The 27317-nt window shown below is 36.0% G+C and overlaps 2 protein-coding genes across 2 annotated transcripts in view; one reads left to right on the top strand and one right to left on the bottom strand.

Annotated features, from left to right (window-relative positions):
* Nucleotides 1–10620, top strand: part of LOC126866287 (uncharacterized) — a 31125-nt gene extending 20505 nt beyond the window's left edge. Inside the window, exons 2-6 of the mRNA XM_050619674.1 lie at nucleotides 2985–3203; nucleotides 5072–5378; nucleotides 6119–6937; nucleotides 7446–8431; nucleotides 8821–10620. Coding sequence (XP_050475631.1) covers nucleotides 2985–3203; nucleotides 5072–5378; nucleotides 6119–6937; nucleotides 7446–8431; nucleotides 8821–9853 — 3364 coding nt within the window. The 3' untranslated portion in view covers nucleotides 9854–10620. The remainder of the gene's footprint in view (nucleotides 1–2984; nucleotides 3204–5071; nucleotides 5379–6118; nucleotides 6938–7445; nucleotides 8432–8820) is intronic.
* Nucleotides 1–27317, bottom strand: part of LOC126866446 (calcium uniporter protein, mitochondrial) — a 76974-nt gene that overhangs the window by 34697 nt on the left and 14960 nt on the right. Inside the window, exon 2 of the mRNA XM_050620035.1 lies at nucleotides 11097–11298. Within this exon, the coding sequence (XP_050475992.1) occupies nucleotides 11097–11298 (202 nt within the window). The remainder of the gene's footprint in view (nucleotides 1–11096; nucleotides 11299–27317) is intronic.

Raw genomic sequence — 27317 nt, 5'->3', positions numbered from 1 at the left:
GAAAGAAGAAGAAATCGAAAGAAGCCTCATTGGATCGTAATATATTCGGATTCGCATGTTCGCATTTTAACAAAATTTCGATTACCATATTATATCGTTGAAATTACACGCTTTATTTGTACAAGTGTCACGATGCACTGACGAGATGGTCATATATGACTTCGTATTGTCGTTAGTATACGGATCACGAATGCTGAGTTTGTGCATTTCATCATGGAGTAATCATGACACGAATTTCGCGATGACCTTTCCACCGTCACGCGGTTGATTGCTCTAATTATTCTGGAAAGCTGTTAGGGATCTGTTTTCTCAAGGATGGTTATACAAACCGAATAATCGAGACTTTGTCGTGTTTACAGCCACTCAAAGGTCGTCTGACGAGTTTGCTTCTTACAAACACTTCGATTTCGTTGATAGTCCGGACGATTGACATTGTTATGCTAAAAGTCATTACAGTGGTGTTAAATTTTGAAACATAAAACGTTTTATTTCTGTAAAATTGATAATTTTAATATTCCAGCGCCTTTTTGTTAACAAATTAACAAACGTATTAGTAAATCTGAAAAAGCTGAATTTTATTTGTTATAGTTTATTTGTTATGTTGTTTTTTATTTTTTAAGTCGTTGAAAGTATACGGTTGGTTTTGCGAAGATTAATATTTGCTTTTGTCGAGGTGGAAATATGAATACATAATAAATTTATGCATGAAATGTTATGCGTTCAAATAAAACTAATCGCAGGGGTCCTTTTTTGTTTTTACTACATTTAATTCATACGTCATATACTTAATTAAAATAATTTCCATATGGCTCAATATACTTTAACATTAGCAATTAATTTTGATCAACTCCGACTTTAATTTGTTTCATTATTCCACATTTAGAAGAATCACCTGTACTATAATTAAAAAATTTTAGGAACAGAGTTGTTACAGTTTCACGTTTCGCTTGAAATAATTCATACATTAACAAATTTTTCAACAGGATGCTTTTAACTATTTCCAAATACTAAATTTCTGTTTCATACAAGTCTCATGGTACTTTTTCCAAATTTACTCTCATATAAAAAGAAAAATCATACGAATATTTTGACTATTCATGATAGTCAATTTTAAAGTTTTCATATCTTTCTTATAAACATATTACGTCAAATCTTACATTTCCAATGCATCGTTTCGACTCTACTCATTCGTGCGTAACATTTTTCCAAGATATTAAAGTTCGTTGAGGTTTTTGTCAAGTTTCAAGTTTGTAAACTGTTTCATTGATAATATGGAAGCGCAATTTCTTAAATCCCTCGAAATAGAACAAATTGCCTTCTAGTTTCTATCAACGCTGGTCGAACAAGTAGACCCATAAAGGCGTGGCTTTTTTCAGTTTTCAAATAAGCGAACGTCGCGTGACTACTTTGTTGATTATGGCCTCTGTTCATACGAATACATCGATGCTTCGCTGCATCGTTATTCAGTAAAAGTATAGTAATGGATCAATTACCGATGGTTGAAAGGAATCGTTAGAGTACTGTCGCCATGATCTTGGGGACTCGTGTAACTAGTTTTTTAGATGTACCGATAATGAACGCACGATATCTGCGAATGCAGGATACGTTAAACAAGGATGAACATAGTGAAATTTAATTAATGCGTATCACATACAGCGTTTATAGCCACTCATTGATTCACATAGGGAATCTTCTATTTTTACAATTAATAATAATACTATGTTTAAAATTAATATCGACGTTTTCGTATATGCATATTAGTGTTGCAAATTTTATTCGAAATTATTATTCGTCGAGGTAACATTTATTTTTAACGTTTATCGCAGATATTCTGCGATTGTTGTTCAATTAAATATATTCGCAATTTTCGTAAAAAATATGCTATACTTTTATTGATCAAATAATTTCATAAACTTCGAAGAAAATAATAATTTGAATTTATCATAAAAAGTGGCGTGTAAGCTATTCGAAATTATTTATCCATATACATGGATTTTGATGTTCAGAAGAATTAAAGCTACGGAAATTTTGCGTTTTCTCTAATGACAAACGCAAAATTTGCATTTCTCTTAAAAAAAACGTAGTCGTATAATTTACCGCGCGTTAACAAAAAGTTTTTTCAGGAGGCGATGATTCTTGGAAAACACAGTGTTTTGCGAGAGTTCGTCAAAGGATTACGTGAACATATGAATATTATGTATCGGTGTATTGGGCGAATTTTTTATGCGGATCATGTTCGATCTATGATTCGTGCACGGAATAAGCGCATCAAAAGAACAGGTGATCTCGCACGGACATAAAAGAGTTCCGTTTTTATGCTAACACGATGCTTCTTCTTAGTATTATTGATCAAACATATGCAAGGCCTTTTATTCATTTTAAATATGCTTTCATCATACTTGAAATAACAACTCTTATAATAGGAGACAACTTTCACGAATATGTTATGTGTGTTGTATAAACGTCACGAAATTTCGTCATTGTCACTGTTATGAAACTCGACTATCATGATCGTATTGATGAAGTTTCAAACAAACTTGAAAATATACGTAGAAATTACGAGTATTAAAAATTGTCGTGACAAGCGCAAGAAAATTACTGTTGGACATTCAATAAAATCTTCGAAAGAAATGAAGTGGATAATCTCAAGTTTAAAACTAATTTGAAAATGCAACATAGAAATTACAAGTACGACAAATTTTCGTAACAAGTACAAGAAAATTGGCACTGAATTTTCAATGAAATTTTCGAAACAATCAGAGTACATAATTTCCATTAGCACGCGGTGGCCAAAATTCGAACAAAGCTTCCCACGAAAGTTTCGTGACAAACGAAAGTTTCAAAGTGCTAGTTAATTATCTCTGAAAATCAATTATTGATGTACTATACTTCAAAAGCCTTTTAAGGTATTATCGAAGAAGTATTATCGTCAAAGATAGGCAAACAGGATTAATATGTTTAATATTTAATTTGATCGATTACAGAGAAGGGGGACGACACGAGGCCAATTCAGCGCAGTCCACGCAGGACCGCAGGAAGCTCTTGAAACGAACAAGGAGCCTTGCGGTGATATCCGAGGACGAATCTCGACACGATCGAGAGGCGCATCACTTCAGGCTCGGGCAATCGACCTTCGATTTGCCTAGGAGGCATCAATTGATTCCACGAGCCAAGCTGATAGATCGCAATTCTTTGAAGGATAGGTATGTTAGAACGAACGTTGTCTCAGAGACGGCGATGACATCATTCAGGAACATCCGTTAGTTTTCGAATAAAAATGCTTGTAATTACGATCTCTGTATCCTTGTGATCTTATCGTAAAAAAGTCTTACGTCACTTACGTTATTAGATTAATTATAGTAACTAAATATAGTTTGGAAAGTCTCGTCTACTTAAGAATCACTATAGATGGCAAAATCAGTGAATCATCGCGATTGGAACCATTACCAATGAAATAAATTTTCGTTCTTGTGAAATTCGACCGATTAAGAAGGATAGTCTGCTTCTGTCGTTTTGTACGAAAGAAATAACAGTACGATCAAGTATAAAGAAAAGCAACGTATGTATTTGAATCGCGTGACTCGCGTATTACAAAACAAGGAACTATCTTTCATTAAGAAACGCTAATTACCATAGAACGGGTTAAGCATAAGGAGCTTGTTCGAGCTTCTTAACTGCACGTAACAGCTCTGTTCGCAGGACGCGATACTCTGTTTCACCCAGTCGTGGGATTTTTTTACACGTTCTTGTAGAGAATAATATCCGCTCGAACATTACCATTCCAATCAGTTACAAGCTTCGTAGCCAGTTTAATCAAAACGGTGCAAATAGCAAAGTAATATCCGTAGCGTAATTAAGAGAATCGTTTGTGCTGTTTACCGTACGAACAGAAAATTTAATTTCTACTGTTTAACGAATTCATTGATGCTAAAATATCGGTATCCATAATTTTCTCCTCCATAATATCCTCCATTTTATATAATATCTTGTATAAAATTTCGAACAAGTGCTATCTTCGTATACGTAACTTCACAAATTGTTAATCGTTAATTGTTAATTTTAATCGTTAATCAAAGAATTAAGGCTTTTTCACGACAAACATTTAACTAATAGGTAGGTAAAATTTGTATTCCTCTTACGAAGGTACTGAATTTAAAATACACACAATATGTGCAATAACAATCAACGCGATATGCGCGCGAATAACAGCGAATGTATTCACTTCGCGTTGGATAATATCGAATAGTGTTCGTTAAATTGGTCAATTCGAAGGGAAAGCTATGACAGGTCGAATAAATTAACCAACCTGCAATTTGCCTGCTATGCCGAACATTTTCGAAATTCATGGACCAGCCAGAAACTCGTTTGTACATAGCATACAAGATTTTCTATATGAGTCGTACGTCATTCAAGAAACTTTCTTGTTTCTACCGGCCTTCCACGGTTCGCTGCAAAAGGTCTGCTAGCTAAGTTAAAGCCACATTAATAATGCAATCACCTGAAACAGGCGTACCGAATCCTTTAATTCTTGTCGTTTTAGTAAATGGAAACTCCTCGTTGTATGTATTCCTCAAGCACAAGTCGAACAACAAGAACATCCGAGAAGGTTCATAGAGAATAAATTTATCTCTGTAAACTAAAAACTTATTCGGACGACGCAACTGTTGCTTTTCTCTCTGAATTGCATTCTACGCTTTTGCACATATTGATCGATGTATTTCTTTATTCGCTGCTGGTTTAAACCATTTTTATAGCGTAAAATACGTTACGCGAAAGAAAAAGAATTATTATAGTTCGAGACGTAGGTTATTTAATTTTATCTAATAACATTTATTAAACATTTATTTTCTATCTACTATAACTAGCATAAAAATACCTTTGGTTTCAATTACGTGGTATATTATACAGCGAATGCTATCCCGAGATCTGATAGCTTCGATAAGAAACAGAAATAAATCCTACGAATCTTCAAGTTCCAGTTTATTTCAAGAACAATATCTTACGTTGTTACCATAACATTTCTACTTCTCGATTCAATGGTTTTCCAATGCGTTTGTATTTTATATTTCAGACTCTGCAAGAGTCAACAGCATCTTTCGGATTCGTACGAACGATTCAACGAGGCTAAATCGTATCACTCGAGATCTGCTTGCGGCCTTCACTCGATTCCTTCGGGACTCCCCTCGTTTCCGGATCCTCTGCACTACACTCGAGGCAATCGGACCGATCCTGATCGATTGAACATCCTCGACTGGCCCGAATCACCCAGACGTTACCGCAGTGTACAGTCGTTGGACACCGTTAGCGATTTAGTGGACATTGTCGAAGACGGCTGGCCAATCGAAGGAAATCGCAGTATCGATTGCATCTACACTCAGGTAAATCTTGCGTTTCTACTGTTCAAACGACTCATATGAAACGGAGATATTTGATGATTATCAGAAAACGAGATTCCTATGTTAAATGTCACATAGAGTTAATTGATTGATTGTGGAATGCAAACTAATATTCTTATAAAGCTAATTAAACGAATGGAATCCAAGTAGAAAATGTTACGCACTGAATATCATATGTACTAAATTCTAGTGTTAATTGCAAATTAATGTTGACTTTAATATTGGTATCATTTGGCCTGTGTTTGCTAATCATTTGAATACTAACCGATACTACACGTATAAATTTCTCGTCGGGAGCATTTGATGCTTCCTATAGGATACATAGAGCGCGTCCTTATATCTCACTATACACCATACCCCATAAATTCACTCTTATCTCGAATAGTGTTTGAGAACGAGGATGGTCGCGTTTATCTCGAAGTTACGATGGAATATCGATACTCCCGCGACTGGTCCAGGATCTTCCTTTCTACAATTAGATTCTGATAAACATGCAGTTGTACCATACGTTTATTGCTCTGCTAGCTAGTAATTAATAAAGCACAACGTGAACAGGTGTACAATAATTTTAAAAGGAATAGAAAACATATTCATTCCATTGAATTCTGACAAAAATGGAGTTCTACTATACGTTTATTGGTCGGTTACTTGATAATTTATAAAGTACGACGTGGACGTGTATAAAATAATTTTGAAAGGAACAGAAAGCATTCCATTCTCAGGTGAAACGTAAACGGAAGGAGCACAGGAGCCTGGACAGCATTCTGTTCGAAGACGATGGCGAGCTAGAGTACTTCGACGTTCTGAACCTCTTACCTTTATCAAACGTGCGTTTGGAATTCGACGAGGAGGACGCGCGTAACAATAACCTCCGTCAAAGGAACGACCCAAATCTAAAACCACTGGAATATCTCGAGTCTCGCGTCGTAGAGGAGAGATCATCCACGAGGAGCAACGCTACGGACGAGGAAAAATGTAAAGAAAGCAGCACCAAGGAAGGGAACAGCCCGCAAAACATTGAAGAATTCGATTGTCAAAAAGAAGAAACCGGTTCTTTGCGTCTATTCAGAGATAATTTATCACTGCAGAACGCAAAGGAGGAGCTGCGTCACGAAGTTCGAGAGGATTTCGAGGACGACAGAGACTCGATAACTTACCTTCGAAACGAATTCGTAGACCAAAGATCCGCGTGTTCGAATATCAAAGAGAGTAGATACAGGCTCGATGACGAGCTGGTGCTAGTAGGAGAGGAACAGATCGATCGAAAGGTCGAGGAGGCGGAAGACTATAAATCGATTTGGATCTCGGACACGGAGGAGCAGGAGGACATGTCGCGTAGGCCACAGGTGCTCAAGGTCATCGATAGCGACGTGACCAAGAGGCGACACAGAAGTCTTACCATCGAAGTTGGTTCCTTTAAAAAGGACGAGCAAAAGAACGAGAAGTTTCAGAGTAATGGACAAGAGTCAGGCAATTGTATCGACCTGGTGCAATCGAATGGGAAGATCGACGAGGTTGATGGAGCTCTGAAGAACGTAGAGGTAAGTGATAAAGAATAGTTTCTCCATCTCTCGATCCATTTTATCCATTTTAGTCTTAGAAATCGTAGAATGTTTAAACGGAACAATTTATCATTTTTCATAAATTCATAGATTTATAAAATGTGTAAATTTTGGAAGATTCTCCGGCAAAGATTAGCACCTAATTTAAATATTAATGGCAGATTTAAAATACCAGGAAGCGTCTTTATACAATTAGAAAATATTCTTAGCGATCAAGTATCTTTATATAGTTGCAAAATATTTTCGACCATCAGGCGCTTTGTACGTGTACAAAATATTTTCGTTCGATAGGTAGCCTAATGATATATACAGATAAAAGCTTTCTCTTCCTTGTACACATCTTTCACTTCAATTTCTTTAATAGAATCTCCAACCTCGTTCCTGCGCAGTTGCAATATTGAAAACGTAATCACACATAAGACCATTCAACCATGAAACATCCCAAAGAACTTGCATTCCTTACAAAATGCAATTTCTGTCGTTTTAGAGCGTAAACCAGGAAGAACGTGAGGCGAACACGAGCGTGGTGAACGCGAGGAACACTTCCGAGCAGAAAAACTCGCAGAAAGATGGTATTAAGGGAAAACAGACGGAAGGTAGATTCGAGAGGATCGTCAAAGAGACATCGAATATTATCGGGAAGGCTTGTAGCGTAGTGAAAGGAAGCTTAGGTTTCGAGGCACGATCAGAGAGCTCTGATCTGGGTTTAGGATCAGAATCCGGAAGTGACACCAGACGGAGATCCGTCGACGATGGCATCGATGAGGATCACGTGTCTAACTGCACAGACAAGGGATTATCGTCAAAGGAGAACGAGAATCAAAAGATGCACGGTAATCTGACAAGATCGATCAGCTGCGTGGATTCGATCGAGTGTCAGCCGGATGACGATCAGGAGTTCGATCATGTTCGTTACAAGATCGTCAAGTCGAACATGTTCGGCAAGAACATGTACACTAATGCTCGCAATGACGTCACGTACGAAGGATTGATCCAATATCTACGAGAATATTCCTTCCAGGAGCTTCTGTTGGATAATAACGTTGTGATTATAGAACCAGTACGCGCGGAAACCATAGAGCGCAAACCATCCAACGTTGGAAAGGCGAGATCAGAGCCAAGCTGTAAGATAGCAGGAGCTATACAGAAGAAAACGGATGCAGAGAATTGCCAGAGAAGTTGCGAGAGTTCAAATGTCAATGCTAAAAGCCCGAAACAGTCGTCTATCAGGAAGCATTTCTTTTATCATCCTATTAGGGTAAACCGTGAGCTTATCGATGAAGAACTACCTGATCCTGATACCGTAAAAAACGTGAGACTTATGTTTGAGAATACATTGAAGATGAAGAATCCGTCTAATTCGACGTTCTCACGGGATTGTAAGAGCAGGAAGAGTGCTAGTATGAAGGATCTGAGTAGCATTGATGACAGCCATTTTGATGAAATGTCGGAGAAGGTGGATGAGGCTACCAGGTAGAATATGATTCTTTTTTTCTGCGAAAAGTTTGCAAAAGTTTTTGCAAAAGTTTAGTAAAATGCATATACTAGCGAAAGATGAACACTACTCGGTTTAATATACGTTGTTGGGCGAATGTTTGGAATCACTTTTCAACTATTAATTACATTACTATCAATTCGTAAGTAACGCAACAGATATCAATAGTAAAGTTCCTTCGCTTCAATAAATTATTGATATAACAATTTTTGATGCTGCCAGAATTCCAAAGTAACTTTTCCCTTTCTTTGAACTTTGAACTTTGAACTATATGAAAACAGTAATTCCAAACTTTTGACCAGTAACGAACCACGCACCACCCTACTTACTCAACTTCATTTAGCGAAAATTACCATGCCATGTTCAGATGTTCCAGCAGGGCGAAGGATCTCACGAAACTATTCGAGAACATGGAGAAATCCACATCTTCGACCGCATCGGTGGTTGGATGCAAGGACGAATTAGACAGTCCCCGTTGCGAGTCGAAAACCAGGATTCTGGCACAAAGTTTCGAGGCCAGGAGCGGCCACACATCGCCGAGCGACTCGACTTCCTCCAAGAACAAGATGAACCGTTACCATCACCACCATCATCACCACAATAATTGGGATGCTGGTAGCGTAAGCTCTGGGGTGTCTAGCGATTATCCCGACACTGATCCCGGAAGCGGAGTGCAGTGTATTTCCTCGGAAGATGAGGAAGTCGACTGTCACGAGAACGATGTGACCGAGTCAGGTGGATCGAATCATTACGTATCACCAGACGTTCTTAAAAAGATTCGCGAATGTGGCACGTCAGTCACTTACTATGGCGGCAAAGTGGTAAACTCTAGCAATGGGCCATTAATATCACCAGTAGTGGAAAATAGATTCAAATGCGTCGATGGATCGAACGATTACGTAAAATTCAGGTTGATAAAGAGCAACTCCTGTGACAGCAGATTCGAACTAACTGGAAGACTCGTGGAGAATCATCTGAGGCATCGAAACAGGGACAGAGCTCATGACTTGAGTCAGTATACGATAGCCGAGACACCTAGCATCGAGATCACCACGTTAGACAAGCAAGAAGACGAGGATGAAGATGGGAAGGTGAGATCGGAAGATGAGAATAATAGAATCAAAGAGGTCAAAAGAGAGCCTCCTGTGGTGATCGGTTTAGAGCCTAAAAAAGAGGAGAACAAGGAGGCGAAGGATATTAAGCTGGATTTTAAACTGGGTGAATTGGAGGATGCAAAGTCAGATTACGCTAGCAGATTCATCGGCAGTGCTTTAAATAGGTGGCAGGTCAATGAGAATAATTGGAGAACAGATGATTTTGGAAAAATGGAATTCGAAGAGTTCGAGGTACTCGAGGATAGTTTAAATGGAACTGAGGGTCAACGTTTGGAAACTTCTTGAAGGAATTGGGTTTTCTGTAATATATTTGGTCCATTTTGATAGAGCTAGAGGGAATGTTGCCAAAGTTGTAAGTCGATAGTTGCGGTAGTACGTCACGGTAGTGATACTTTGGTAAAAGTTTTTGCGTATTCTCGAACGATGTCGCTTTGTAAGAATTTGAACCGCGTTGTCTTTACTTTTGAAACGACTTCTCGATCCATCCGTTCGAGAATATCGCGTTAGTCAATTCAATTGTTCGGGAGCATTGTACAGTTGTTATTCGAGGTTTCTTAGCAACGAGCAACTTGGATGTTTGATCAAACACTACGAAATTTCATTATATTTCGTATAATACACATAATAATATATTTATGAAAGATTTCTACAAGTGTTCGAATACTTTCGTGAGCTACTGTATATTAAAGTCGATGGTTATAGAATTGTAACGATCTTGAAATACTGTATTTGATTTTGATCGAAGAATTGAAGCAAGTGTACATAAGGAAGCTAAGAACGTTCTAAATCAGTTTATTTGTTAAATTGTTATTTACCTTGTTCTAGGCTAAATAAATATCCGGTTTAAAATATCTCCTAACACCTAATCCCTTTAATGTGTTCGTTTTTACTTCCACGAAGTTAAATATCGAACAAAGCGTGTTCTGTAAATTGGTTAAGTAACGAGTTGGTTTAACGTAGATCACGATTTAACAACATAAAGTGCTGTTATTTAATTTTCACGTGGAGAAAGAAACTGGTCAGTAAATAAATATATGGTATTTATTATTAAATCTTTGTGCAGGAAGCCTTATTTATATTATCTAAAAATTCCATGAATTTTAATTATGATCTGGTATAAGTTTAAATATAACAATTCATTTATACGAATGTGAAATATGCCGGAGAGTTTTGTAAGAACCTCCGCTCGTATGTTTCTCTATAATATTTTAAATCCACAAGGTGTAAATTGTCACGAATGTATCATAATTATGTAAAGGTACACAGAGATACGAGACACATAATTTAAGATAAGCTTGCAAATGGTTCTCTTTTATTAGCAACCCACGAATATTCTAGTTGTAAAAGTATCTTCCTCTCAAATTCTTTACTTCTCTTCACGCAGAGTTAAGTTAAAGATCAAAGACTTTGGGTGTTAAAATAAGTTCGAAAAGTGAGTCGTAAGGAAAGCTTCAAGATAAAAATATCTTTCCTCCGAATTTTTTTTTCATTTTTTTATGAACCTTCATCGCGTTCGATCATTACTCACAAGCACTCTCCTTGTTCTCAGTGATCATCAAACTTTTGTTTGCTGTGTCATTTTTTGTCGCTTTCGTTGGACTCCATTCGCTCGGCGTACTCGTATCTTCTATTCTTTTCATTAAACTCGGACTTAACCTCGGTGAAAAATTACTCTTTGTCGAGGACAGATTTCTCTGCGTGCTGTGCCACCACCTTTTGCACCATGTTTCCTGCAACACAGAAAATTACGGTTAGTGTAATGTAAATAGAACTACAATACAGTGGCATTTTTATTTGTGTTCGTTTATCGGTGAAAACGAGTCTTGGTTTTATCCACGCGACGTTTTAACATTCAACGAAGCGCACGAAGGTTTCCGCCTTTCTTCTCTCAGATTTTCTCATATTCTTTTCTCTATTTTTATAATTTCTCAGGAAAAAGAGGGTCCATTGCAAACATGACGTATAAATACCAGAAACCAGTTCTCTCTTGTGTTTCTTGTTTCGTGTTGGGTTTCTTCCGTCAATTCGCATTCGATTAGCGCGCGTTTGGGTCGGAACATCAAACACAATTGTTTCACGTAGCGCAGATAGATCAGGCAAATCGTGGCTCTGTGAATCGTTACCCGATCAGGCGTTGTGATCGGACATTGAACATCGTAATTACATCTTGTACTAATCGTGAAACACCAATTTCAGAGTTTCCCACTCGTTACGTGAGTTTGCTTGATAGCTATGCTCTTACCAATTTTGGTCTTCGATTACCTATGCGCAGAATGCTCCATAGGTATGCACTGTAGCTTAAAAGTACGCATTTGGACATTTGTATGCAATAAACATCAATCCATGGAATGGATTTCTAAGAGAACAAACGTGGCTGTCGAATTTTTGTCGGAATTATCGTCCTGTACAGTTGATCTTTTCAGAGTCGACTTTTTTTAACTTCTGAGAAAGATTATTTTTTATCAAATGTTAATAATACAAATATATTTTTGCTATCGTTTTTGTTAACTATCTTTCCTAACTTACAACGTTGCGCTTATACAACAGCACGCGCTAAGGAGTCGAGGAGTTATGGAACGAGCAGATACATTTTTCGCGAGTAAATCACAGAAACAAACGTGTTCAGTATTTCGATAGAATTCACGTATTGTTACCATCGATCACTCGGGTATCCGAATATGTAAATGTGATATTTTCATACACGCGTTGATAAATATATCGACAGAATATCATACAATTGATGCGAAATTTAAATTTTTGTATTGACCACAAAGTATTGACCACAGGGCAAACGTGGAACAGAATTTATTCGGTTACGGAGGTAATTTTTATTTTGACACGCAATGACTCGACGTAAACGTTGTATTTGAACGCAGCGGAATTGGCAAATGCCCAAAATACTATGAGGTCAATGCGGGGTCATGCCGAAATTGGAGTTCGGCCAGGGTCGGCTCACGACTGTACATTTGGCAGAAAGTGGTTTTCAAAGAACGAAGCGAATGTAACGATAAGTATTTGGTAGAGCGGCCTTTGTCATAAAGTCGAATGGCATGTACCCAGAGAAATAAAGGATTTCCAAGTGAAAAGCGGAAACTTTGTTCAGGAGAACTTACGTGCTTTCTCGCATTTGAATCGTCGTGTTGTCGCTTTGTTTCCTTAAACATGCATAATTTGCAAAATACTCGACACTTTGAGCGATGTGGAAATTTGTGCATCGTCTGGAAAACGATGCCGTTATTCCCGTCAACACGGTGTTCTAAAAACGATACCGCAATGCGTATCTGACGCTACCTATTTTAAGGCAATCGTAAAACCGCCTTTAAAATGCTATGAAGATATACGCGCAGTTGAAGTTTATCGAGACTAGTATTATCAGAATCTTGAGATATTTGATTCTCACGGTGAAAGAGAAACGAGTTAACGTGTTCGGTTCTGAATTAAATTGTGTAGAGTATAGTTTTGTCGGTTCTTTAATTTTAGCCTTACTTTGCGGTGTAAGAGGATACTTTAATTCGTTAAGAAGTTAGTTGATAGGAAACAAATTATGAATGAAGTGTTGTATGATAACAATGATTGAAGTATAATGGATGAAACCGATGAACTCCTTGATTGTCGGTGATCGTTTAACAAAAAGAAAGATAACGCGAACCAAAGGTAAAAAGGAAGATAAAGCGCACGAAAAGTTCAAAGTTCCCTTGCGTGAGGGACCATATATCAAGCTTCGTCTCTTTTTGTGTCGATGAAATTCTTCCGCATAATAGCACCGATAAAGATCCAGCATTCAAAACGTCTCAGTGTCATTTAGAGTTTAGGCTGTCGATCAGTCTCCAAGAAAGGAATTTCAGTGAAGTATTTCGATATGCGATGAAAAATGAAATGAAAAATGAAAGAAAGACGTTGCGATAACTACGAAACTACGTAATTATAATCGTTACTCAGATCATTAAGACTGTGAAATTTCATAAAAAGTAAATATTTTTGAATCGTGGGTAATAAAATAATATCTAAAGGAAGGTTTATTTTAGCTACTATATAATTATAATGAATACCGTTTTAGATATTTTACATATCTTTGCATACTATCTGTATTCTGAGCATTTTTGCGCTTTTGCATTTTAAATTCTTTGTGAATGGACAAACATTTGCAGGTTGACGATTACACCGACGACGATACCATTCAATTACAGACAATGGCAGTAAACGCAAAAAGCGTGAAATGAGTTTCCTTCTGTATGCATTTTCAAGTAACTGTGAAACCTTTGTGCTTTGACTTAATTCTCGCTTCCTACATTTTTGCTTATTCATATTTGTAACAGATGTAATTTCGTAATTTCTAACGTGATCCGTCATGTACGTTTTTAAAACCACATAGCGAATGCAACAATTTCCATCGCCATTTCTGTTGAAACGCAAGAAAATTTCTAAAAATTGGGTCAGTACAAGAATTACTTGATAGTTGGTAGCGAGGGTTAATTGTATTTTACGTATAATTTCGTACATTTTCCAGGATTCATCTCAGTGAGATTCTCTAGATTCTCTAGTTTCTCAAGTAAAATATCTCGATCTTCTTAGATTTTTCCGCGATATTAAAGTGACTGCGTTCCTTCGTTAACCTTTCTACCGCGTTTCAGTTTCATATTTTTAAACGTCTGGTTTCTTGAATTCGAAACGCTTTAATCGAGATGATTTAATCCGCGATTTTACCGTGGATCGTTTAAACTCTTCAACGATATATCTGGCGGTCTAAGAATATTCTTGCTTCTCCTTTTTCTCCTGACTTTTTCTCCCGAAGCGCGATATATTTCTTAACAGCCTTCTCGAATTCCTGCAACCGGATCTTTGTCATCTTTTCATAAAAGGATCGATATACAGCATATTACGAAGAATCGATGGTATTTGAAAACTCGAAGAAAAAAGAGAAGAGAAATATCTATTGCATTTATTTAAAAAAGACTTACAAATTTTTATTTTTATACATCTATTTTATTTTTCTTTTTTATTATTAGTTGTGCAAAAGAAACTTGCAATTTGGTATATTTAGTAAGAAAGAATTCCTTTACTAAACACCGATAATGTTCTCTTTTTATTAAATTAATGTGGACGTCTTCGGCAGGACCTAAAAAGTTGCATCTATATTTGTTCAGCACAGAAGCGTGCTCTTATTCAAACAATCGGTAGCATCCAGTTCCCATTCGTCAATTGCTCCGCCTCGTTTTTCTTTCTCAATACCAAACCTCTGTTCGAACGTTTCACCCGTTACTCGTTTCGCTCGCTTATTCGTCCTGACTAATCGATTTTGCTGTCGTGTTTTTCGAAGTTATTTTTGCATTGTGTTTTTTCTACTCGCTCCACGATGGCCGGCATAAAATTCTTAACGATTCAACCGAGATATTTTTTCTCGAAAAGTTCGTCTTCAGCATCGTTTCGCGCTAATGGCATGCAACTTTCGCCAGAACTCTATTCGGTAATTCGATTATTATCGCGGTCTGAAAGTTTCAGAGACACAAGTTAGGATTATTCAGACGGCCGCGCTACGCGAATCTCGGCGGAAGTTCTCGTTTCCCCTCGAAATTGGATTCCATTGAACACGCCACGACCTTGCAAAATGTTGTCCACCCATGAGTTATTTCGTGACAGTGGCGCGTCAGAAATTTCCTAGAAATTTCAGGCGGCTTGTACGAATTCACCAGCGATATTCGCTTGGCGAAAATCAACGAAAACCTGTTGGAAACTTCTATCGTCAATATTTCAGTGTTACCGCACGCGTACGTTCGCACATTGTGCACAATTAGATACGAGACGTAGTTTCTAGCGTGAAACGCTATCATATAATATGCCGGGTGTACTTTTCTAAATTGCACGTCTAAATTATGATTGCTGTTGCAGAAATAACTGACAGATTTTTGTCATTTACTGGTTTAATTTAAATGAGTTACAGTATGCAGTACAGCGAGTGTATACATGTACATTGCACGTATTCATGGATTTATGCGTGCAACGAATATACGGCAAATTGACTCAATTAATCAAAGAGTAAAAATACTTCGCTGTTGAGTCTATCGTTAAAAATCAACTGGTGGATTGCCGTGAATATAAAATCTCGGGAAACTGAATTTTTATCTTTACAGATTTTTATTGCAAATTTACCTCGGTCATTTAAAACGTTGAATTTTGTTTAAGAAAAATAATCCGAATAAAAAGTATTTACAGCTGACTCGGTTGAAAATTTATTGAAATTAATTCCGACAAATCCACGCAATTTTCGTGTATCGTCCGAGATTAATTTTCTCGTCGACATCAGATCAATTTTGCCTCGTATTATAAATATTTAATGGTTGAATTCTGGATTCCATCGTTTTTAACACTTCTACTATTTGTTTTTCGTTATTTTATTATATTTTTAGACTTTTCATATTTCTCCTGAAATATGTCGCGTTGAAAGTTTCATGATTGTATTTATTCTTTTTAAAAATTATGGTATAGCCTTTTATATATTTGAACGAACGATTGAACGAATTTAAATAATTAAGCGAGATTTTATCGTTTCATTCGTCACCGTTAATTAAATTTTAATGAACGATCTGTCGACGATTTCGCTCGTGATTCTCAACGACCAAGCGTTTCAATTAGAACACATCATCGTCGATGATATTCCAGCAGTCAATCAACGTACTCGTATATGCACATGCTCTGCTTGCTCAAATTTTGGTCGCCGGCCAAAGCAGCGAACGACCACCAAAAGGATTTCTCACGTGCGCAACTGTCGTGAAATAAATAATCGAAAGGCTAATGATCTCGCGAGTGTCACCGATCCCTCGTGTAGATTTCAGTTTACGTTTGTCGTAAAGTAAAGTACAACACCTGAAGAACACGCTAACTATTTAGTTAATTAAAATGTTGGTCGCCTTTCAGGAAATAATGGGTTTCTGTTCGACAACACCCATTTTTGTTTTCCCGACACGGAATCAACCGAAATAAGCCACTTAAACGTCGTTCAATTTGTCCAACACGAAGATCTCGACAATCTTCGGGTTCATCTTTCTACGATTGTTTCAGGCTTCGACTTCTGTTTTTAGAAATAACATCTCTGTTATAAGAGTGTTTCGTGTCAATTCTCCAACAAATTGAGTTAACTGTTACGATTCGCGTTTATATAGCAACTATTATACAACTACTTGGTTGATACTGGCAAATGAAATTCTCTCCGCGGTGGGAAATTCTTACAATGGTATCACATTTCAGAGCAAACGAGAGTTCTAGACGCCGTTATTATCATTCGAACTCGTTATAGTCGCTGGAATCGATATAACTGGAGCATAGTTAGGTGAAGCACTAGCTTCTGGGTGGAGTCGAGGGTCAAAAGGTGAGACACGGAGCGATTCAGAAAATGATCGACTCTACTTTTTACTAGTTGCAGTACGCGTGGAAGTACACGATTAATATTTCATCGGCAAGAAATAAATGACCTACTTCCATAAGTTCTCTCATGGCAAGAAGATGGCATAGATAATGGTAAACTTCAAGGTAAATTTACAAAAACGGTGTATCATCAACGTTTTCCTGTACTTTCCGATTTATAGAGTTGATCAATACGTTAATGTACACAGATATTTTTTTAAATAAGTAGAACTCTAAAGAACAGGAGGAATTCATCTCCTTCTATCTTTAATAGAACATCTCTGAAGAGTTTAAGATTGGTAATTTTCGGGAAGACAGAAAAATGCAGTTTCAACGATACTCCAGATTTTTATTTCCACAAGAAAGTTTCGAATTTGTCTCGGCGCTTAAAACATTATCACCAAAATCATTAAGTTTCTTACACCAATTCTATTATTCTCGTTATCTATCTTTCACTTACAAGGTATTAGCATCTCGTTAGATGTATGTATGTAACAAGATCTTAATACCTTCAGAGTCATGAATATTCATAGGCTACTCGTGACTTCGTATCTCATGTTTTATCAAGCGCTCCATGTATCCTCGGTCGGTTTCTCTAGTCATTTCCGCACGAGTATTTTTCCGGAGCTAAAGGTATTTACTTTGTTGCAAATAAAGAACGTTAAAGGATCTTTCAGCGAATCGAACGGAAAACATTCGATAGTAAGATAAGATCTGCATACAAAAATTTTAGTTTCAACGAGGGGGAAAAGAAATTCCCTGAAGATAGATGTTTTTCTTTCATTCTCCGCGACGAAGTGGCACGTGCGCGAGAAACTGCCGAGGAAAAATGGAATAAATCACATTTGCAAAGCGTGAAATCGCATGAATACGAAATGACATTTGCAGATATGATTCGCCGTATGTCTATTCAATACCTTCGTCAAGAGGCACGCACACCATTTTGGCGTTGACTAAATGGCGAGGGAAAATAAGATGGACGTCATTTTGGAGTGCAGTAAAAGCTTTTACTAATTTAACGGAAAACAAAAGAGATTAATTGCTGTCCAGTTAATGGATCGTTATTTCCCAACAATGTCCTCAATTCGTGAACGATGAACAATCTGTAGATTAACCCGTTTATATTGGTAAATCAGTATTGCTAAATTATGCAGTTCAGCGAGTTTTTTTCCAATTTTCATTATCTAATTGCAGTCTGTTTGGACGAAACAGCGAAAAAAAGTTAGATTAAATTTTGGATCTTTTCAGGGTCAACAATTGATTTGAACGATGAATGTATTCTCGTTTATTCAAACGCGTTTAAACAAATTTATTGAAATCTAATCGATATCTAACTTTATTATTGACATCTTGTAACTTTTGACTTGTAAACTTTCGCTAATAATATCTGAATATTCCATTACATAAAAGAGCTCTGTTTAATATAATTACTCTGCTCGGTAGAAATAGTCAAAGTCTTGCACGAATCAATAAAGAATTTATTTTAAGCATCACTATTATTAATCCAAAATATTTTTCCTCGATAAAGCATCACAAATTTAATATCTAATTTATAAGAATATACTCGTGAACGTTGAAGTATTCTGGTTCACCTGTTGATTTGTAAGGATCAGAATCTTACATCTGGTTAATTTTTCATGGGATAAAAATTAACATATTCGACTTGTTACTTGTCTCACTATACCCTCTAGCATATTTTGCGCTGTAAACATATTGCGTTTGAACATATTTTATCCTGTCATTTGAATTTTTCATCATACACCCGCTACTTTAAAATTCCCCTACTAGCAAAATAGATGGGTCGGCCATTCAAATCCCCTATGGGCTCGTGAAGTCATTACACTATGTTTCATGGCCAGCTAACTTCCGAGTGACATTGCTGCCGTAAAGAATAATGCGACTACTCTACATCGGGATACACGCTAAAAATATATTACTTCATGAATTAATTTACAAGGGTTGAACATATTTCTGTTTTCAGACATTTGTGATCGAATGGATAAAGATAAAAACTGAGATAAATTTCTGTGAAGAAAGAAAGTTAGAATTAACATTTTTGAGGCATATTCAACGTTAAATGGAAATGTTGCAAAAATATTATATATTATACAAAGTTATAAAAATGTACTGAAAGTACTTGTACTTTTAAACATTTACAATTGGAAAATTTTAAATCATAGTTTAAATAAATTTCTCTACAGTCGTTGTAACAGGAAATTTATTTTCCAAACTTATACAAACCTGTTCAAGATATTTGTCCATTTAGACACGTTTAATTGTGTAACTTCGAACTGTTGTTCAAAATACATTTCTCTACAATGATACATTTGAAAACTAACGCCATAGCTACCTACGAAACTGTAGCAAATGTAAATCGTAGCAAAATGTTTATTGTCCAAACTATTCGTGCTTTCAGATGCGTCTAATTGAGTAACTCTGAATAACATGTTGAACAAACTTCTTTACAATGACGCGTTCCAAACTGAACAGTTTTCAGGCTTATTCGGCATTAAGTTGTTGTAAAAAGTTTGATTTACAAAGCTACTGAAACGCGTTGGAATTTTCATGCTCAACATTTTCGGGGAAATTCATTTTCCATGGCGTAAATAAAGTTTCGTGAAATGTCGAAATTTTCATGTACAATAGGAATTCGAGGAAATTCTATCCTGGCTTAAATACAATTTTGTGAAATCAAATGTTACAGAATCGATGCTTAATTCGTAGGATAATGCGATTAATTTACAAATTTCGAACAATTGTCGCTTTTCCTCGCATCGCAGAGAAAATTTCGACGATCGTTTAAATCGAAACTCATCGGAATGCACTGAGATTTTTATTTCCACCATTTATACTTGAAATTTCAAAATGAAATGTAAATAAAGCTCTGATTTTCGTTCAAACGAGAGAACGTATCGACCTTTCACCTTTTACTAATTGAAATTCTAGAATGAAACGTACCAAGATTAACACTGAATCCAGAATGAAGAGATTAATTTAAAGATTTTTCATAGTTGTGGTTCCGAAATAGAGTTGGAAAATCCCAATAATTCCTAGAATCACATATGGGAAGGCATTTAAATTTTCATTCTCACTGTTTATAATTGAAATTCTGGAATGAAATAGCCGAGATCAACGCTTAATTCGGTATGAAAAGGCCAATTTAAAGGTTTTCTACAGCCTCACAGGCTCTGTCTCAAATAGTAGTGGAATTCCCGATAGTTGATCGAGCCATAGACATCGATAATACGTACTGGAAAGGGTAGAAAATTGGATCAGCTGAGTAGGTTGTGTACGAGGATTTTCCCATTAAATGCTAATCGGCTAACTTGCTGTACCTGTGCTTTGCGGTTTCTACCGGGAACACACCAATTCCAGATAATCAAGTGCACAGCACTCGAAATCAAACGAATAGGAATAGAAGTTGCTCAAATTGGGGCACAGAGAATGTCTCATATCTGCATAATATAAATTATTCAGAAAGAATAATGTAAGATGTAAAGATGATGCAAGATCGGATTATTTGAGTCAGTAGGTTATTTAGAACGAACTAAGCAATTCGCAGTTTTAATTTGTCAAATTTGGTTATAGTTTGGCTATATATATGTAAGTATATTGGAACAATTTTTGAGCAATTTATTTTTGAAAATAGACCATTTGACTCGTTAATTTATTAACTGTTAACGTTGCACCAACACGATATTTTATAGTCGACTTTTTTCCAATCAACTTGATATTTTATAATATATGACAAGTTTAGGATTGAATATTAGAATGTTAAAATTTTTAGCCGAGTCAAATAACCATGTACAGAATCGGTGATTGTTTCCATCGTTAAAATTTAACCAGAGGACTGAAATCGTAAGAGCCTGTCTTTGAAAAGCAGCTTCCCCACGAACAAACGAGAGCAGGCGGAACTTAGAAAACTTTTAAGGGGTTTAAATTATCGTCGAGTATCGCGTATTCACAAAAACTTTCTCTCCAGAGGTCATAAAATATTGAATTTCAAAGTTTTCCGCGTTTAATATTTCCATGGATATACCCTTTGAAAAGCTATATATCCTGCAAGTTTCCTAATCCCTTTGTACCATTAGGTTTTTAATCGAAATTTCAAATCCATCGAGAAAAAGAAAAAATAAGAGTCTTGCAGAAACCACGCCTGGTTAAACGGATTTTCTGAATATCGAGGTCAATCGATATGATGCGAGTGGAAACCGGAGGCTTTTCATTTCTTTGACCAGCTATTAACAATTGTATATGTATACACTGGTTCGAGAAAGTATTTGAACGCTTATCAAACCGCAGTTTTGTTTCTCCATATTTCTATGTGTTTTGTAAAACATTCTCAAGTTCCATTAGTTGTTATCGTAATTTATTCGTCCTATATTTATCGTAATTTCATCGTAAGTTTCTGCGATTTTTATCCAGGCAATTTAAGAAGCTTCGTTTAGCTCATTGTCTTTGAGATTTCTAAATGGAACAAATCAGAAATTATATCGTTAACTTGTAACAATGTTGCTCTTATCGTGTTTTCTGACGTCATTATTCGGGCCTTTTATTGCTTTTAAAGCTCGTTTTCCATGTAGGCACGTGCACTGCTTTCATTTTATTATTGAATCCTTCCTTTGATGTTTTCACGTCTTTCTTTTATCGCCACAGTATTTCTTTCTTAGCGTCCGTGTATTTCTTTTGCTGCTTCTACGATTTTGTCTAATGAATGCCTTTGTATTTGCTTCTTTAATTCTGTAACTTTTTCAATACATTTTTGCACTGCTTTTTACATTCTTTTTGCTTCCTTTTTTGGTATTAAAGGCTACATATTTTTACCTTGCGAAGATTAGTTATAAAGATTACAAGCTCTATTCAGTGTTCTCGCAGTACTTTTATTCATTTCTGCTATTTTTGCTTTTCTATATCTTTTGATTAATTTCTTTTATTTCTTTATATGTTTGGGTAGTTTTCTCGTTTATCTCTTGTCCTCGTTTTCTCTGCTTGTTTAATTTACTAGGTCTTTCCTTTTTAATGTAGTCGTATCACCTTTTTTCGCATTTAACAAACTCCTTTTTCCGCGTACTTATGCCATTGTGTTTTTATTGCCCGAATTCTTTCCCCTTGTTGGAATTCAATCCAGAATTCTCCTCTCAGCCGGATTGCTTCCTCGAACGTGAAAATTTTTCTAAGTCTCAATTTTATCCTATTGGAATTTATCCCAGAATGGTCGAAGGATATCAGGGGTCCTTAGGGTGATAACATTATTTGCACTCATTGATTAAAGACGCATACTGTCCACGTGAGTAATAGAAATCGAAAGCAAAGAGCTTTAGGAACGTCTTTGGTATCCGGACAATAGCTGCTAGGAATTATTTCGGAGAAAATGATCATTGACCACCAATAATGACCATAGGTTGACCACAGAGTAAACGTGCTGTCCATGTCACGTACTGGGACAAGGAATAGTTTCAGTGGTTTACGGACGTCTTAAGATATTTTGATACTCGTAGAAATCGAAAATATAGGAATGGGTCTGAAAGCTTTGGGTTAGTTACCCTCCTTTCCTAACGAATGATGTTTAACATGGAAAAGCACTCTGCGATATATCTTCGTGTTTGAGTGCACAATGTTTTTATTAAAATGCCTGTGGAATTATTTATTTTAGTGATTTCATATTTCCTAATCTAAGCCTTTTAGCTTATTTTGTTAATACTAACTCCAAATGCAAGTAATATAATTTAAGAAATTACAGAGAAATGTTTATCTTTTTTTTCGTAAAATAACTTAGTTACCGTGGATTATTCTAAGATAAAAGAAGCAATAACGAGAAATAAATAATAATCTTTTGTGGTAATAATCTTAAAAAAAAAAAGAAGGAAAAAAGTCAGATTGGAAAATAACATTTCTGAAAAATTCATAATACGCCTTAAACCAAGAAATATGTAACCCGATGTCATAACTCCTTCTCTCTTCCAATCCTTTTGCCATTTCCATCGCTTTTGGAACGTAGACGTGACCTGCTCCGCTCGCATCACCACGTGACAACCCTGAACTGGTCACGTAGAGGATCAGAAATTACGTAAAGTATAGTTTAGACTTGATTCAGTTCCTGTCGAAGAAGATAAAATGCTACGGATTGAATCACATTGTAAAATCAATATATCGATGTTGTTATTTGATGCTTCAATTCAGAATCTCGTTATATCACGGACCATATCATATAAATTTTGACCACGGGTCAAACGTGACAATCTAAAATTCAGTTTAATATTTCAAGGTATAATTTCTTTCATTTTTCTTATGTGACGCTTTTTCGTTAACTTATCCTCCTCTGGAATGCTTTTTAGCAGCGAGTCACGGCTGCGAAGTGGCTTGATTAAATGCACTCTGTAATCTGCCAGCGGGATCTCGGATTTAAACGAGGAACGTAATGTAATACGAAACGTTGGGCCGGCGAGACCAACGCTTTTTAATGGAAGGTGGAAATTTCTGATGGCATCGCTTTTCCATCACTTCCTGTGGATCATCTAATTTCTGGTGCGTTTATTTAATTCCTGACGTTGATCGATCTTCCTAGTTTCCACAAAAACCTAGTTTTTAAAAATGTTATTTTCAAGCTTTAAGAGGAATTCAAATAACTCAATTTGAAGTGCACCTTTTTGTCCCTTCGCTTGAGTGTTCGGGTTAGCGATTTAAATTCAAGTGTTCAACATTTTTATCCAATTAGTCAAATGATTTAACTCCAACTCGTTTGCGTTCTTGTTAGGATATTTTTTCGTACAATCGCTTTACTAACGTGCTGTCTTGGTTAATGTAAAATACCCTTTCAAGCTACAAACGAACTTGGAATTCTTCCAACAATTCCTTCACTCAGGTGGAACTTACTATATTTTCATCAAGTTTAGTTTAGATTAATCTCAGTTAAATTCAAATTTGTATTCGTATAAGTATACTTGAGAGTTAGGAAACTTTATTAACCTGAGTGTTTCACGGTTCACATTTAACGAAACAAATTTTTCAGACAAATAGAACAAATTTTATTCTATCAATAATTTTTCTTATTACTCTACGTGTGCGTATTTTCCATAGCAGCAGAGTAGTCAGAATTTCGCTCCTATTTTCGGGATCGTATCGATCCTATCCACCAATAACTGCTTTTATTAAATTGCAGCCTGCTTAAGTAACTGTGAACAGGGTAGTGTACGTAATTCAATTTACGCGAGACGACGGGCTATAACTTTGTTTTATTTCGGGTTCCATCGATCTCCTACACGCTGCGTGGATATTGGAAAGAGATGTAAATTAGAAAAGATTTTTAACGTGAAGCAAAACGTCCTTGCCTCGGAAGAATATTCGACGATTTAATTGAAATAATCTATGATGCGGGAATGTAGAGAATCTTCCACTTCAATGGAAAAATGAATAAATTTATCGCGTGACATTCTATGAGAATCGACATTCGTGCTTATTGTTGTGTGATGACTAACATTTAACAAAATTATTCCCGGGCTGCGGGCTTTTGTTTATTTATGGGATATTTGAGGATGTATATTAAAATACGTAGAATACGCTATATGAAATTTATAAAATATCCAAAATCTAGTACCTTTTATAACAGTAAAAGTATTTTCAACTTAATTCCCATTTTCTAAATTACATTCGTAAAAATATACATAAATATCTGTGATATAGTAAATTTTAGTTAATATAAAATTTATTGAATCGAACAAAATGTACTTACTCTTGTAAAATATAAAGCTTTCAGTTACTTCAATAAACGTTTTATTCCTAGTGGGCGTTAGTATGAAAGCGGGTTTCAAAGATATTTTAGCCAGAGATGGGAGAGAAAGAGAAAGAGAGAGAGAGGAGATTTTAATTTGCATTTGCGATGCAGCCTTCAAAGTTGCATTATTAGAACAGCCCTTGTTTGCGGGTTATTTTTCCTTGTCTCCGTCCTTGACTTATCCATTTTGCCCTTGTTCTCCGTCTGAGATACCACATTATTTTCAAATATGGTTACTTGAATTTTTCAACCTAGATTCTAGATCAAGTATTTTTTATTCGTAATTTATTTTTTAGGTTACTTCTAATTCGTTGCGTATAAATTCCATCATTTCCACGAAATTAGTAAAGAATCATCGATATCGTAAGAAATTAGATCTTGAAAAAGTAAAACAAATGGTATAGAGGCAGAAATATGGACTCATATCTTGCTGCAATAGAATCTGGCGACACACCACAGATTCTAAGAACAATTAGTAGATACTGTATGCAAGAACTCTTATTGGTACTGTGTATTGAAACAATATCGTGTTCAACTCATAAATTCTATCATTCTGTAAAATTGGTACGAATCATTAACGAAATTCTATCTTGGAAAATTGCAACAGAAAACAAATAACACAGAAGGAGGATAGATACACGACTTTTACGTATTATTTCACTGTTTGTCATTGCTCATAATAATTTCTGATAATAATTTCTAATTGCTCATAATTTCGTTTCTCATAATGGATTACAGTCTTAATTAATACCTATGATATATCGATTACACATACAAATTCTATCGAGTACACGATAGTTTCCGGGTGAAAGTTCCTGTTGTTATCTCTACATTCAGAGGTAGGATCATAATAGTTATTATTTTATTAAATGGATAAATCTATCACACCGTTCTGAGCCAAGAAAACCTTTATTGCGCGCGCTTACAAAAACTATGGATAAAAATAAAAAGGCATTTTAAGCCTATGGATTAAATCTATCGATTGTAACCAGGATTATCTTCTAGTTACTATAACTAACGCATCTGCATATGGATGGCGAGCACGAACTCGCGTTATCATTTTCAACAGTTCCATAATGGAAATTGTTTGCAATGCAATATATACAGCGTTATACATATATGTGTTCGAAAGTCGTAAAATAATTTTTCAAAGTTTCGCACATCGTACGGATCATTGGCCGCGGAAATACAGACAAGTGAAGAAGCCCTCGAGGTTTTTACCAATTCCCTTTCCTTGTGGAATACGCTGCTCGTGCCAGGATCGTGTCACGATTAAATTGAATTTCACACCAGAAGCTGCTCCTGCGGGGATTCCAATTTACACAGAGTTGACAGCGTTCAAGGAAACCTGCTATTTTGTCAACGATACTCCGTTTGAAGTTCAATCGTTCCAAAACGTCTTGATTTTTGTCACGTGAACCCTCTAACTTCAAATATTACGATTTTTAACACATTAAACACCAACACTGCGTTAACGAAATAACGTCTCATTCGCAATCACGTAACAAAAAGTGTCAAAATATTTTTTAATTTTCCTACGAACTTCGTTTCGCCGCTTGGTCCCTAATGGGTTAAATATTTACAATTTAATATTTTATAAACATTCTGACATTTTTTTGTTTCACGTTCCTGCTCTTCCTCGTTAATGAAGTTATGTATTTTATAGTAAACCAAGTCTCGACGGTGACGTATAGTTTAATATTTTAATCATAGTTTCATTACTTTTAATTTCCACTTAACCACAAAACGGAATATATTCGTAAGCATATAATTACTCGCAGGAAGCTCGTACAAAGTATCTTGCGAGGTGCATAAAATGAGAAGCAGACGGGAGGTCGAGACGAATAAACCTATTTACAAGTTAACTCGTACGCAGCACACGGCATATTCTACGATATACTACGACATACCAAGAGTAGCTGGAAGTGCCGCTGAAAACCATGTTATTGAACCATGTTGTTGAACCATGTTGTTGAAACAATCCCGTAAAGGTAATTTACGCGACAATGATTCATTTCTGTGATGCGATTATGAAATTCTCTCGTTTCCTTTCAATTTGTTTTATTTCATTTTTGTATGCGCGGCCGGATACAACTGAATTATATTCAATCTAAGTAAATCGAAACGATCGAGCGTCTTTTCCAGTTGATTCCTTTCGATGCGATATTTATTTTACATCTAAATTTTGTTTTTCATTCTATTTCAACACAATCCACTAACTAAACTTACAAAAATTGGTCGTGTCGTAAGTTTTAAAGATATATTGGAATATTCGCAATTTTTAAAATTCACGGATAGAATTTTACCTCCACATCCACGAGAAAAATTAATATCTTTGCAAACTTATTTCTAAACAATCCAACGATGCGATTTACTAATAGCGATCATATATTTCATAAAATTATTTCACAAATTTTAAAGATACGTATATAGAGATAATCATTACTCCAGAAACATTTTTGCAACAAATTCCTACTTCCAGTGTTAAGCAAACATCATTACATCATCCTGGCTGCAAGAGGCGTCCGTGATATATTGATTCGCTCTTACGTCTTCAATCAATGACATTCTTCGAAAGAA

The sequence above is a fragment of the Bombus huntii genome, chromosome 6 (assembly GCF_024542735.1).
Source record: "Bombus huntii isolate Logan2020A chromosome 6, iyBomHunt1.1, whole genome shotgun sequence".
Taxonomy (NCBI): domain Eukaryota; kingdom Metazoa; phylum Arthropoda; class Insecta; order Hymenoptera; family Apidae; genus Bombus; species Bombus huntii.
This window is presented reverse-complemented; position numbering and strand designations above follow the sequence as displayed.